The sequence below is a fragment of the Nesoenas mayeri genome (assembly GCF_963082525.1).
Source record: "Nesoenas mayeri genome assembly, chromosome: Z".
Classification (NCBI taxonomy): Eukaryota; Metazoa; Chordata; class Aves; order Columbiformes; family Columbidae; genus Nesoenas; species Nesoenas mayeri.
Genome location: NC_137542.1, coordinates 69,223,975 through 69,236,421, shown reverse-complemented (window position 1 = coordinate 69,236,421; position 12,447 = coordinate 69,223,975). Strand labels below are relative to the sequence as shown.

General features: G+C 47.7%; 1 protein-coding gene across 2 annotated transcripts in view; it reads right to left on the bottom strand.

Annotated features, from left to right (window-relative positions):
• Window positions 1-9,352: 9,352 nt before the first annotated feature.
• Window positions 9,353-12,447, bottom strand: part of FAM219A (family with sequence similarity 219 member A) — a 35,838-nt gene continuing 32,743 nt past the window's right edge. Inside the window, exons 3-5 of one of the 2 annotated variants that reach the window (XM_080362673.1) lie at window positions 11,197-11,277; window positions 10,800-10,854; window positions 9,353-9,613 (exon numbers count right to left, since the gene is read on the bottom strand). In XM_080362673.1, the coding sequence (XP_080218799.1) occupies window positions 9,455-9,613; window positions 10,800-10,854; window positions 11,197-11,277 (295 nt within the window). In that variant the 3' untranslated portion in view covers window positions 9,353-9,454. The remainder of the gene's footprint in view (window positions 9,614-10,799; window positions 10,855-11,196; window positions 11,278-12,447) is intronic. The other variant, XM_080362674.1, reaches the window with a different exon arrangement.

Genomic DNA, 12,447 nt, shown 5'->3' with positions numbered 1-12,447 from the left:
CTGGGCTGGCTGCCAGACTGAGACAGTGGCCCCCGCTCCCCATCACAGCTGTCTCCTGTCCCTGCAGTCTCTGGTGTTCCCAGCTGCTGGTGTTGGATTCTAAAATGAGTGCAAGGCTCTTGTGCCAATGGCTTCAAGGGGCAGACAGAGCTGCAAGGCTGGAGAAAAGGTTATTTCACCCATCGGTGCTGTAGAGATGCAGCAGTTCTTTCTGCTTATTTTGCTGTCAGGAGGAAAGGCACAGCCGAGCTGCAGGGGCTGGGTCAAGCCTGTGCATCTTCCTACCGCCTTGGGGAGAAACCGTCCCAAATGCTGGTTGTCCGGTGCCATACAGCACAGCTCCACGCCAGCTTCTGCTGGACCCGGGTGGGATGGCACTGACCACACCGTGGGGGCTGGTACCTCCAGCATCCGCAGTCGCTGGAGGCTCCAAAGAGGCGCTGCAGTTCGCACCCTCTCAACCCGGTTCGCTCCAATGAGAAAGGCCGTCAGGCTGGTTTTCATACGTATGCTTTTTAATATCATTAATTTTGTTACACTACACACAACCAGTAACAATGATAAATACTGCAATGGAAATGTTAAAAAAAAAAAAAAAAATATTATACACGTTTCATGTTTGTTTGTTTGTTTTTTTTCAAAAAAACGCACATTTATAAAATAAATTAATGCATAAAACTGATGGTAGAAAAAAGAAAACCCAAAATAAACCACGACACAACTGATCTGTTTAAGGCAATACTCTACGCAGACGGGAACAGAAGTACGACAGTGTGCTACATGTTCTGAACGGGAAAAGAAAGAAAAGAAAACCCATACGAGATGTAGACTGATGCTTTGGGAGTGAAAAAACTCCCCAAACCAGGTAATAAAACCAATGGCCAAGTTAAGTGCAGCATTAATACACTCTGCATGTCAAATGATTAGCAGGTTCCTAACATGGACTAAGGTCAAGCTACAACAAATTTATGTTCCTAATTAAAAGGTTATTCAGGTCAAACCCTACATTTAATTCTACTTTGCATTTGGCTGTTTCAGCTATGTTTCACTATATGCAAGGACAGCCAGAAACTCATCTCCTGCTCTTGAGATTAACGCAAAGGTCGGGAGGTCTCTCCTCCTGAAATAAATTTCCATTAAATACATCCAAAAAGGATCTCGCTTTTGGTGACTCCCAAATGCCTCCTGTCACCCCCTTCCCCGGGGCGTCAGTCACCGCATGGGGGAAGGAGACCTGGGAAGCATTTTCGTGGGTTGAGGTTTTTTCCAAGCTGAGGACACGAAATGGAAGGGCGGATTTGATCTGGACTCGGAGGAGTGCTATTTCCCTGCCTGCCAGAAATGTCTATCTGGAGCCAGTTGAAAGCACTTTCCCAGATGGGGGAAACCCAGCCTGTATCCAGGCTCTGGGACAGCCATGGCGTTTGCTATTAAGGTCAGTGCAAAGCTCCTTACCTGCCCAGATAGCAAACTATCCCCAATTATTAATGCAGCCCAGAACTTGGCCACTGGAAGGTGGACAATTATCATAATGCCAAAAATATCCCCCTCTCCCTCCGAAAATAAAAGGGACAGCAGCCACTTTCTGCCAGCTTCTCCCCGTGGATCCCCATCAGCTGCCACCTATGCAAGATGGGCAGCACCACGTCTCACCAGCATTGACTCAGCACGTTCCCAGTAAGGTGCATGTCTGCAAGGTGCTGCCAGGGGGCAAAGAAGCTTCTTGGGACATGGCTGGAGCCTCCTGTACTACCCTGCTAGAGTGCACGTGGAGGAAGCTATGGTACACAAGCAAAGAAACCCAAGCGGAATTACTAACAATGAAGACCTGTGATGGGCAACAACTGTCTGGATTGCCTTAGGTTCAGGTGGGAGAGGGGACGATGAACTGGGCTGAGTCACTTTGGTGCAACTGCCTCTGATGCTCATCACCAGCGCATGGGGTGGGGGCAAGGAAAGACGATGGCTGCTTTGAGAAAAGAGGAGCGGCAGGAGGACTTGTGCAATATAACAAGGCTTGCGGTTCTAGGACTAACCACTGGACATGGATACCGAAGTTTACCTGTGACAACTAGCTATCCTATCATCACTGCTGCTTTTCCCCCTTCCTGGTCTGATTCTTCTTCAGTCTGAGAAGCCGCGGGTGTCAGATACGATGGTCAGCGCTGACTCTCCCACCCCAGTCTCTGGACAGTGCTCAGGGTGATTCAGCTGCAGGATGTACAACGAGGTCTGGAAGCCGCACGTTAGGCACAACCAGCTCAGCATGCAACTGGCACATGCTTTCAGATCCTTTAGAAAGCTATTAATGGTGGCTCATTTCCTTCTTATTAAAGTTCAATAGCCTTTGTGGAAGGAGCAAAAACGGTTAAAAATGTGCAAAAAAGCGGGGGGACCCTCCCCAACCTTCTGAATTTTCTCCCTTGCAAAGACTTCATCCTCTACAAGAACCTTTCTCCCTGCAGAACTACATCCCTACCAGTGTGTCTGATGGTGCCCTGCCCCAGCGCAGACATCCCACCAGCACCGCTACTGCAGGTCTCCAGCCCCCACTGGGAGCAATGGGCTGTCAGACCTGGGACCTGGTGCTTGGGTCCCAAGAGGGGAGCCCAGCAGGGTGAAGGTGGCCTAGGCTCGGCTTGCTGGCTCACACCAAGGTTTTACACCAGTCTGGTGAACCCTCAGCCCCACAGCCTTCAGGTGGGGGAAGAGAAAACCCAGCTGCTCTCTGGCTCACCTGCCACCATTGTTGCATCTCCTGCTGGTCTGACGTTTGGCTTGGGTTTGTCTCAGGACAGAAAGAGCTACAAGCTGAACTCAGATGCTACTGCAGCTTTTCCATGCAAAGGAACTGAGCAAAGAAATCTGTGAGCTGGGAGTGGAGGGGAAAGTGCTAAAACTCAGAAGGGCTGTTGCGAAGCGAGCTTGTCCAAGTTTTCCAGCTCTCCTGATGTGTCTGTATTACATGTCCCAATAAATAAACTTTGTGTCTCCCAAGTCACGCAGGCTCAAGGGAGGTGGGTAGCAAAAGGAGTCACAGCTTTCTTTCGGGGTGCAGAAGCAAGAAGGCAGTCTAGATGGAGAGTGAGGCTTCCCAGTGAGCTCACCTGGAGCAACTGGATGGGCAACGACAGGAGAAATGCTGCTCTGGGAGGGAAAACAGCAGGTAAGAGGACTTATCTCAGCATGGCCTTTCAGTGGCATTTTCTTTTCCTGGTGCCTACTGTGCTTGTTTCCAGTGACACGTCTGAGACGGTCACATTCTAATGAGGCTTCTTTTGTACCTTCCACTCACCAATGCAATCCCACCACCTCTATCACTATTTGTTACTATGGAAATGGCTCCACGGACCAGTCACAACCAGCATGACGTGCTCCTTCCAGAAACAAATCCATCTTTTGCTGGTGCAGCTTTTTACAGAAAGAGAAAGGCTTGGAGACACCACCAGTGGCAAGTGTGTCTGGGAAGCAATGGAAGAGCTGCTCGCCACAGGGGCCAGGGGAAGCTGCAACCCGTCCTGCCAGTGTCTGCGCTGCTCTGTGACACGGCCACACGTGCCACGGTGCTCTGCTCCGTGGGATCTCCACTAGTCCCCAGCCTTTGCTGCCCCAGCAAGCTGTCAGAGCAGTGCTCGGCCTGGCAGCATTTAGCTGCTGTGATCCTGGCATTGCCACCAGTGCCAAGGGAGGCAAAGGAGGGGATGTAGCTGTAGTTTTCTGGTAGCAATGCAGCAGCTCAGCTGCATAATACAGAGAGTTAAAATGGGGACAGCAGCCTTTGTGAGAAACCCACATTAATCTTCTGTAGGTAATCCCAGGTCACAACCTCTACCTCTACACTAAATTGCTAACCCTTCTGCTTCGGAGCTTGTGTGGCGGGCTTGTCTGATGAGATGTGGTTCAAGGTTTGGAGCAATACCTCTCACAGAAAAGCTCTGAAAGGAAGTGACATGGATGCAATGTTCTCCTAGAGGTGAAGAACACATTAAGATGAAGAACTTCCCATGCCTTCTCCTTAGGTACAATCCAGTCCAGCAGGCTTGCCCCATGGCACTGCCCATCTGTGCAGATGTTTGAGATATGACAAGTAGAAATAGGATGGTGATGTGAGAAGTCAGGTCTGAAGACTAGTAGAATTCAAAGCCAGGGTATATTCACGGTGGCACGTGCAGCCAGGTGACAAGGTCTACTTTACTCTAGGCAAGAGTGGCCATAATCTGTGTGCACTTGAATGGAGAATGGAAAAGCCAAGGAAGCGTCTAGGCAAAAGTGCCAGTTTATACCCTCAAATCATTAAGTGGATGCTAAGAATACATAACTGTGATGGGAATATCCCAAATGACCCCTTCAATGGTCTCTTCTTTCCCATCAGCACTCGCTGTTTCAGTTGCACTCCTAAATTCCTTAACTCTCTAGCAGGGGATGGTGCTGTTGGGCCACCAGATCTTCCTACACGTTCCCTGCGGCAGTACGCAGATTGAGAAGCCAGCTGTGTGAGAGTCAGCTGCCAAATAACCGGGAAACATCCGCACCCAACATTTTCCCCCAAAGTTGTTTAATCTCTCTACTAACCTCCATCCTACAGCCTTCTGGCACATGCAGGCAACATCAGAAGCTGGTAAGCAGAGGGAAAGCAGAGCAGTACTTTGAAAATATGCATATAATCTCTATAGCATGCTTTTTGCACCTTGCTTGCAGAGCTACCCTATCAACAGTGCCCACCACACTGCTGGCAACATCTGTGCAGGGTGGTGGTAGCACCTTGGGACAGCAGGTTTCTCCCCTGTGCTGCAGAAGGGAATGGGCATCGAGAGGGCACGTGACTTGGCTGGGGTTACATCAAATATGTACCACGTGTCAACAGCAGCAAGGGACGCCAGACCTCATTTCTGTGCTCTAACAGCGCAGCAGACTCTCTGCAGTAGTAGCTGGCTGAGCTGCCAGCTCGGGGACACAGTGTCTCTGGTGTGAGCATCGGAAAGCGAGCTTTGCTCCCTGCTGGTATCAGCACTGCACTGGGACAGATTAACTCGGACAACTGGGATCTGCCCTAGGCCAAAACAGCACTTGGCAACCTTTCTAGTTCCTGCTTGTTTTCCTTTTTCTGTTGTTCCATCTGGTGCCCAGCTGGGTTCTTCCTTTCTTCAAAAGCATCTTCATGTTTCTCTTGAGTCATAGACAGGGCGCTGTACTTTTCAAGCTCCCTGCGTGCTGTTGTGCAGCTTCCAAACCAGCCCGAGGACGGACTCTGCACGGAGGTGAAAGGATTCTGCTCAGGATTGCAGACCAATGTGTCAGCCAGCACACAGCTGAGCAGAGCGGGTGCCTCCTCTGGGAAAGGAGCTAGAGAGACAAACCAAAAGCAGCTGAGTCCATCCTGTCCATGGGGAGGTGACCTGAAGTCCCTTTTGAAGTCCATGCAGCAGGCTTGGCCACCTGCTTTTGCAGTGGCAAGGTATGTGCAGGTAAGACAGCCAGAACACCATAACAGACTCAACAGCCAAATGTACATGTTGGGGGTAGACACGCAGCAACGTCAGATATGATCCAGCAGTTCTTCCAAGGGTTGGCTTAAAGATATGTCCAGTAAGACATCAAATGAGCCTTCAGGATGGTTGCCTGGACATCAGCCTTCTTTCAGCCAAAGCTTATTTTTATATAACCACCAGAAAAGCAGACTAGACGATGCTATCTAAAGACCTTTCTCAACACTAGGAGGATGCTCCTCCTCACACAGACATCTGGAAATGGGAAATCTGCAGACTGGAGAGACAGAGTTGAGTGCTGAGACCCTGGAGTTCAAAGCCAGCTCACATTAAAGGGTGAAATTAACATGTGATAAAAGGAAAGGGGTTGCTTAAACTCAGGTGATTTGGTGACTAAAATTACATAAAATCCTAACAAAAACCCAGTCTGACTTTAGGAGGCATCAAATGCAAATTCCATTGTGGAGGCACCAGCAACAATATACTTAGATCCTGTTCGCATGATAATTTAGGTGGATAGTGATGCAGCCATTCATACTCCATGGTGCTCTTCCTCTTGGCATCCTGTACAACTTTGAACTGAAAATGGGGCCTGAGAAGACCATCTGGTTTGGTGCAAAGACTGGAGGAACACTTTACTTTCTTGCATGCAATGTGCATTTAGGAGAGTGCCCAGCAGCTCTGCAGATTTAAGGGATTTATAATGCTGCAACAGAGAGTCAGGATCTGTTCCCTTTGCTTTTGCCTTCTCCAGGACCTGGTGGCAGAAACTGGTCAAAGGAGAGCAGCACCAGAATGGTCACGTATCTATACATCTTCCTGGGAAGTCACCACAGCGTAACCTCCAACGATGGGCATAAGGAAAACCTGGCTGAAGCAAAGGTCTGAACACAAAACCAGACAGGGAGAGCCAGCCCAGTCTGTGGTTCATATATACCGATGGGCTGTCCACCACATTCCATAATGAGCCAACAAACATGCCCTATGGTCATCACCTGTTTAAGGGGCTGCAGTTCAGAAGGGTTAAGTGTTAACGTTTCTACGATAGCCACATGTGAATTGCCTTAATCCATTCAGCCTTCCTGATAATGACCCTACACAGGTAACTACTTTCCCCCACCCTTTCTACTTTATCCCCCTAATAAAATATATGAACACAAAGCATAGAGAGGAGAAGCCAAAAAATTGCCATTTTATGGTCCTGTACTGTCATGCCAAAGGAGCTATTTGTGCAACTAGCTCCTTCTGTGCGCAGGAAAAACACTTGGACTGTGCTTCGGTCCGTATTTGGAGGAAGCACGGAGTGTAACATTTAAATTAATCTCCCTCCCTCTTCAGAGGCTGTGCAAGAAGCGGATGCACATCGCACAATGCAAAAGGCTGAGGGCAGTTGTCGGGTTGAGGAATGCCTCAACGTGGCAGGCAAAAAACAGCAACAAGGACAATAAAAGGACTTGGTCAGGGTGCCATGGGACAGTGGTTGTTGGGCAAGGTCTGTTGTTCAGAAGGAGGCGTTAACCCTGAGAGATTAAGAGTCAGCAAGCCTCATTCCGTCTTAGACCGAACATGCTGGCAGCATCATGGGGACGTGTGGGACCTCCACGGCTGACCGTGTAACCAGAAGCCTCGTTGCTCTAGCAGGCACACTGAGACACTCCGAGCTCCTGAGCAAGGGCTGTGGGAAAGGCTGAGCGTGTGCAGCCTGGCTGGAAGGCACAGAGGCTGAGGATAAACGTGATGAAGACATTGCATGGTACCAATGCTGAACAAATTCCCTCTCTAGAAGAGTAAAGATTTAAAGAGATTTGCTCATGTCCTATAGGATTTGGTGTGACCATGGTGTTTCTGTCAGGTTTTGACTACAATCTCCATTTAAAAAAAGGATCCTTAAGGAATGTTTTTTTCTCTTTTATCTTTTCTCTCTACACAGCATTGTTAGCATTCTTCCTCCACCTCCAGCCAACTTGCTAACCTCAACCTGAGATAGCGCTGGAGAGAAAAGCAGGCACATGAAAGAAGAAGCGAAGAATTGGAGACCTGGTGCTTTGTGCTTCTTTAGGAACATTTTGGACATATTTCCCCTTAGCACTACCAGGTGGTGAGAAAGGGAGAGGAATTGAGTTAAGGAACACCCTTCCTAGAGGAGCTGGCAAGTTAACCAGAACAGCTTCATGAGCAGGCAGGGATGCTCAGCAAGCAGCACCGCTCAGTCCTGTTTCTCTGGCCTGGAGCCATGGTGGCAGCACCCTGTTTTAGGGAGGGGGACAAACACAGCTTTAACAGCTGCCCACACCAGCCAGTGAGTAATAAAGCCCAGGAATCTTGTGTGCTTGCTCTTTTGCTCATGTTGTGGATGGTATCATGCAGTTCAAAACTGCACAGATTGAAACTCCAAGATGTTAAACAAATCATCTCCCAGTCACGAAGTGGACATCTTAAAGACTTATCTCACCTCATGAAGATTTCAAGTGGGGGATCAGTCTGTCGGGGTGAAGCTCAGGCTCTGTTTTGTGACTCAGGAATTCTGAGGGGAAGCTCAGAATTGCCCTTGTGTTCTCCCTTCCTGAGCTATAAAGCAAGTGATTGCACAAGGCAGGTGGTCCTTCTTGGCAGGGCAGGGAAACACAGTACTGCCTGTGGCAAAAGATTTCAAGAGAAATGCAAGCCCGTGACCTGAATCCTGCGTATACAGAAGCCAGCAGTGTAAGACTGGCCAGGGAGAGGCCATGTTTCCTCATTCCAGAAAAGATTCTGTGTTGAAAAGAGTCTTCTGGTGAACTGGAAATTCAGTCCAGCAACCTAATGTAACACCAAGTTTCCTGACTATTCCAGCATGAAACAGACACAATTGCTCCTGACATGGGACAGCTCTAATACAGACCAAGCCTGGCTCACAAGTGGGCAGAGATGGGACGAACAGTAGTTTCCTCTCATGATGTTTTCATTTTAGCTGAAGCTGTTTATGATCCTGCTGTTGCTGAAATCTCCCCTACAGTCTGACACCACCACACAGATGCCTTGAGGATTAACAAATCTCTCCCACAGGCACCAAGAGGTACAGTGTCAAGAGAATATCAACAGTCAAGCACTGTGAAAACATGCTCTCTTCAACTAGCTTTTCCAGCACTGGCCTTCAGACTGCACAGCTGTAGTCCTGTCTTGTGCAGGATTCGTTTTTCTCTTAGTTGAACAAAGTTTGAGGTTGTTGGAAGGAGATGGGTCTCACAGGAATAAAGTATAGGCTGAAGTCAATATACATGACTGGACCGAACTCGGAATATGGTACTCTCAGTAAAGGACTCAATCCCTGGAGAGCATAGATGGATTGCAGATCAAATCTGATGTGTTTGGTGATAACTTAATGTGGAGCTAAGGGTGGATTGCATTGGATACGTGACATGACAGCTCTAGCTAGTACTGACTCACAGTGAAATGCCACCTGTCTGTCCTCTTTGCAAGTGAATGAATTGTGGCTAGTCCTGGCTAACCTTGCCAAAAGAAAGGATGCCCTGCTCCATTCCCATTCCTGTGCCCCAGTTATGGTATCATTTTGGTTATGCAAATGAAACAGGTTTAGTGAATAAATTAAGAACTGACCTCCTCTCGCTGGTAAAACCCCCTGACACCTCAGACTCATGCCTGGTCTTGCAGATGGATTGGTTTTGGTGGAACAGGCACCTTAAAAAACATCCCCAGTGCCTACACAAACCAAGGAGGTATCTCTGTACCTCTCTGCAATTCGCTCTCCAGACCAGACAGTTCTGCCAGGCACTGCCTGGCACTTAGAGCAACTTCTCTTTTGTTTAACCATAGTTTAAAATAACTTATCAACCAATCATAAAATGAATTTTTTGGTTTCTCCTGGCTCCATGAACACAAAGAGGTGCACGTCCTACCATAGGAGGAAGCAATGGCTGTTAAGTTTTACAGTTATAGTGGAAAGCACTGATCACAGCCTGCCGGCCTCACTACTGGATGTGACAGGCGGTGGAGGAGGTGGCTTGGCAACACATGCAGGTAGGGTTGACGGATTTAGGGGGGATTAGGTCAAGGTCCTCATCATCTGGGATCTCATCTAACCGGTACCCATCCTTGAGCAGCTGGATGTTCAAGTCTTGGTTGATCTGCTACAGACAAAGAGACAAACAGTCAAACACATGACACTTCTTCCTTCTGACGGTCGGAAGATGAAGGAGATCCCTTATTCTGGAATACATTTGCCGATCACTAGCAGCTGCCCCACCAATGAAAGGGTCCCAGTTTTTGACCACAGGTGAGGGCTGCCTTCTGTTGTTCCAGTTTCTTTGAGAATAAGAATATCTAGAGTGAAATATTCCAGAGTAACAAGTTGATACACTGTTTTCTTCTGGAATAACCTTTCCATGAAGATAAGCCCTCATTTAAAGTAATATAATAATAATGATGATAAACCACGGGCAGCTGGGCAGTCTCTCTTCTCAGCCTGGGGCACATCATAGCGGTTGAAAGGTGGTAAAACCTCTTGTTTTTTTGTAATCTCAGATTCAAGTGCTATCTAACTAGATCTGGGTGAACAACACTTCATCACAGCCCAGAGATGGCCCAGATAGCTTGATCTGGTCCCTGCTCTTGGCCATTTCTCTGTATTTTGCTCAGGAAAGGGATATAAGGAGAAAGAGTTCCCAGCAGCTTGTGTGCAGAACGGCTGCTCAGCACCCTGGATGTAAAATCAGACCCCACAGAAGCAGTTGCCAGACGCTGAGCAACTAATTCAGGAGAGAGCTTGGGAATATATTCAGAAACAATTAACAAGCCTGAGCTTCCTGCCTTTTCTCTTTGAAAGGGCAAGAGTTCAGGAATTCCTCCCTGGAATTCCTGCCCGCTCCAAGTAAACACGCACTGGGTAACCCTGACCCCGTTAAGAACTGGAAAACACAGGACACCCTCAGACCCTTTATTTGTGTCCTTGGCAAGCATATGGTTGCTGAGCTGGTGTGACAGACAAGTGGATGCTTTGGCACCTCATGGGCTAACATTGAAGGACTGAGCAGAGCTAGGAAAATTTTGAGTGAAGCAAAAGGTAGCTGTGAAAACAGCTGACGGGCAGATCTGTGTCTGTGCCACGGCAAGTGTGGGGACGGAGACAACTGGATCACCGGGCAAGGAACAAACATGACTCGGTTTCTGCCATGGCCCTTTTCAGGCTCACAGCGTCTACACCATTGGTAATTCCTCGTATAGCCCTTTTTGGCAGCACAAGGCCACTCTAAGCTGTTTCTGGCCATTCTGCTATTAGCACTCGTGGGAGGGATGGCAGGAAGGAGTATAACTCACCTCAGCTGATGAGTATCCCGAGGAAGAGTATCTGGACATATCAAAGTCATCATCACTGCAGGGAAGGACAAGACACAGCAAAGAAGGAAATGGTTAGAAGGACCTGTATTCCCTGGTTAGCCCTATGTTTCTCATGCCATGAAGCTGTACTTTAGGCACAGAGAAGTTACATCAAGGGAGTCTGGAGAGCAACTTTCATCTGTGACCCTCAGACCTTTTCATCCAAGCGCTCTTTACTCACATCTCTTCCTACCTGTTTACATACACAAAGCAGTCACGGCATATGCTGAAGGACACGGCAAGGAGGAGTGTGAGTGTTCTGAGTCAGCTCAGTGCTGCACTCTGGCATGAAAGCTCACTTGCACCACAACGTATATCTTATTATAATTTTGCATACCTGTCCGTATCCAGGGCTACCAGTGGCTTTTCGTCTGGACTCTGGTCTAATGACGAATAGCCCTTATTGGGAACGACGAGCCTGAAATAATCAAATGTTGTCAGTTAACCACTCAGTAAAGCTCAGTACCACACACAGTCTAGGGCAAAGCAATACAGTAGTTAGACTTTCCCCGTTTCACTTCCTTGCAAGTCCTCCCTTTTCGGTGAAGACATTTAAATAGGTGCAATTCAGAGGAGGCAGGCTGTGTCTCTGGGTAGCTTACAGCAGTTTCACAGGGATCATTGGACATGCCCTGGAAACACGCTCCTCCCTGGAAGGAAGAACAGTTGGGACACCCCATGCTTCATTCTGGTGAACCTTTTTGGCTAGCGCTGCTTGTCATATCAGATGGTCACTTTTGTCTTGCCTTTTTTTCCTGGCCATGAGTACATGACACTGGAAATCGGTAAACAGGAGAAGGCAGCTAGGGGAAGATAGAGGCTCAGAGCTCCTACTATTCTACTATTGGAAATCAGGTCCTTATGTGGTCCTTCTGCTTAAGTCCCTACCCAGACTGTCTTCCCCCAACTCAACGCTTTTGAAGTGTCAGTCCTAAATTTAGTAATACGAGACATATGAGCTGGTGGATGCAGCATAAGAGCCCAGTCAGACTAGCACTTTTAAAATTCAATTATTTTATAATGACTTTCGCTTCATCAGAAGTGTTACAAAGGCTGATGATGACTTTGCACCTTTAATTGCCTGACAGAGTTTGTGAAATGCAATACAGGCTTCAGAGCTTCTAGGATAAAGGAAAATACGTTAATACAATGGTAGTTCACAACAGCGTTCTTTAATCCACAAAACTGCACAAAGACTTTGGTTCATATTTAAAATAAGATCAACCAAACGAAGCAAATGGAATAAGGTTTTATGTTCAGCAGGTGGGAACCATGAGAGTGATGAAAATCTCCTCGTTCAGTGGGTTAACTCAGGTTTTCTCCCAAATGAAGAACTTGTCTTTAACAACACACGATGCACAAGGATCCTTCACTAGGAGATTGGGAAATATAAATCTAAATATTATAACCCTTCTCATCCGTGCTCAAACTGTTCTCTATCTACCTGAGATGTTTTTCTGCTTCTGCTCAGAAAATTTCATGAAGTCATTACAATTTTAGCAAGACAGGCACTGAAGGTGGACAGGCTCAGGGAGAGTAAAATGTACCAAATATTATCACAAAGCAGATATACAGGTTCATGACTAGT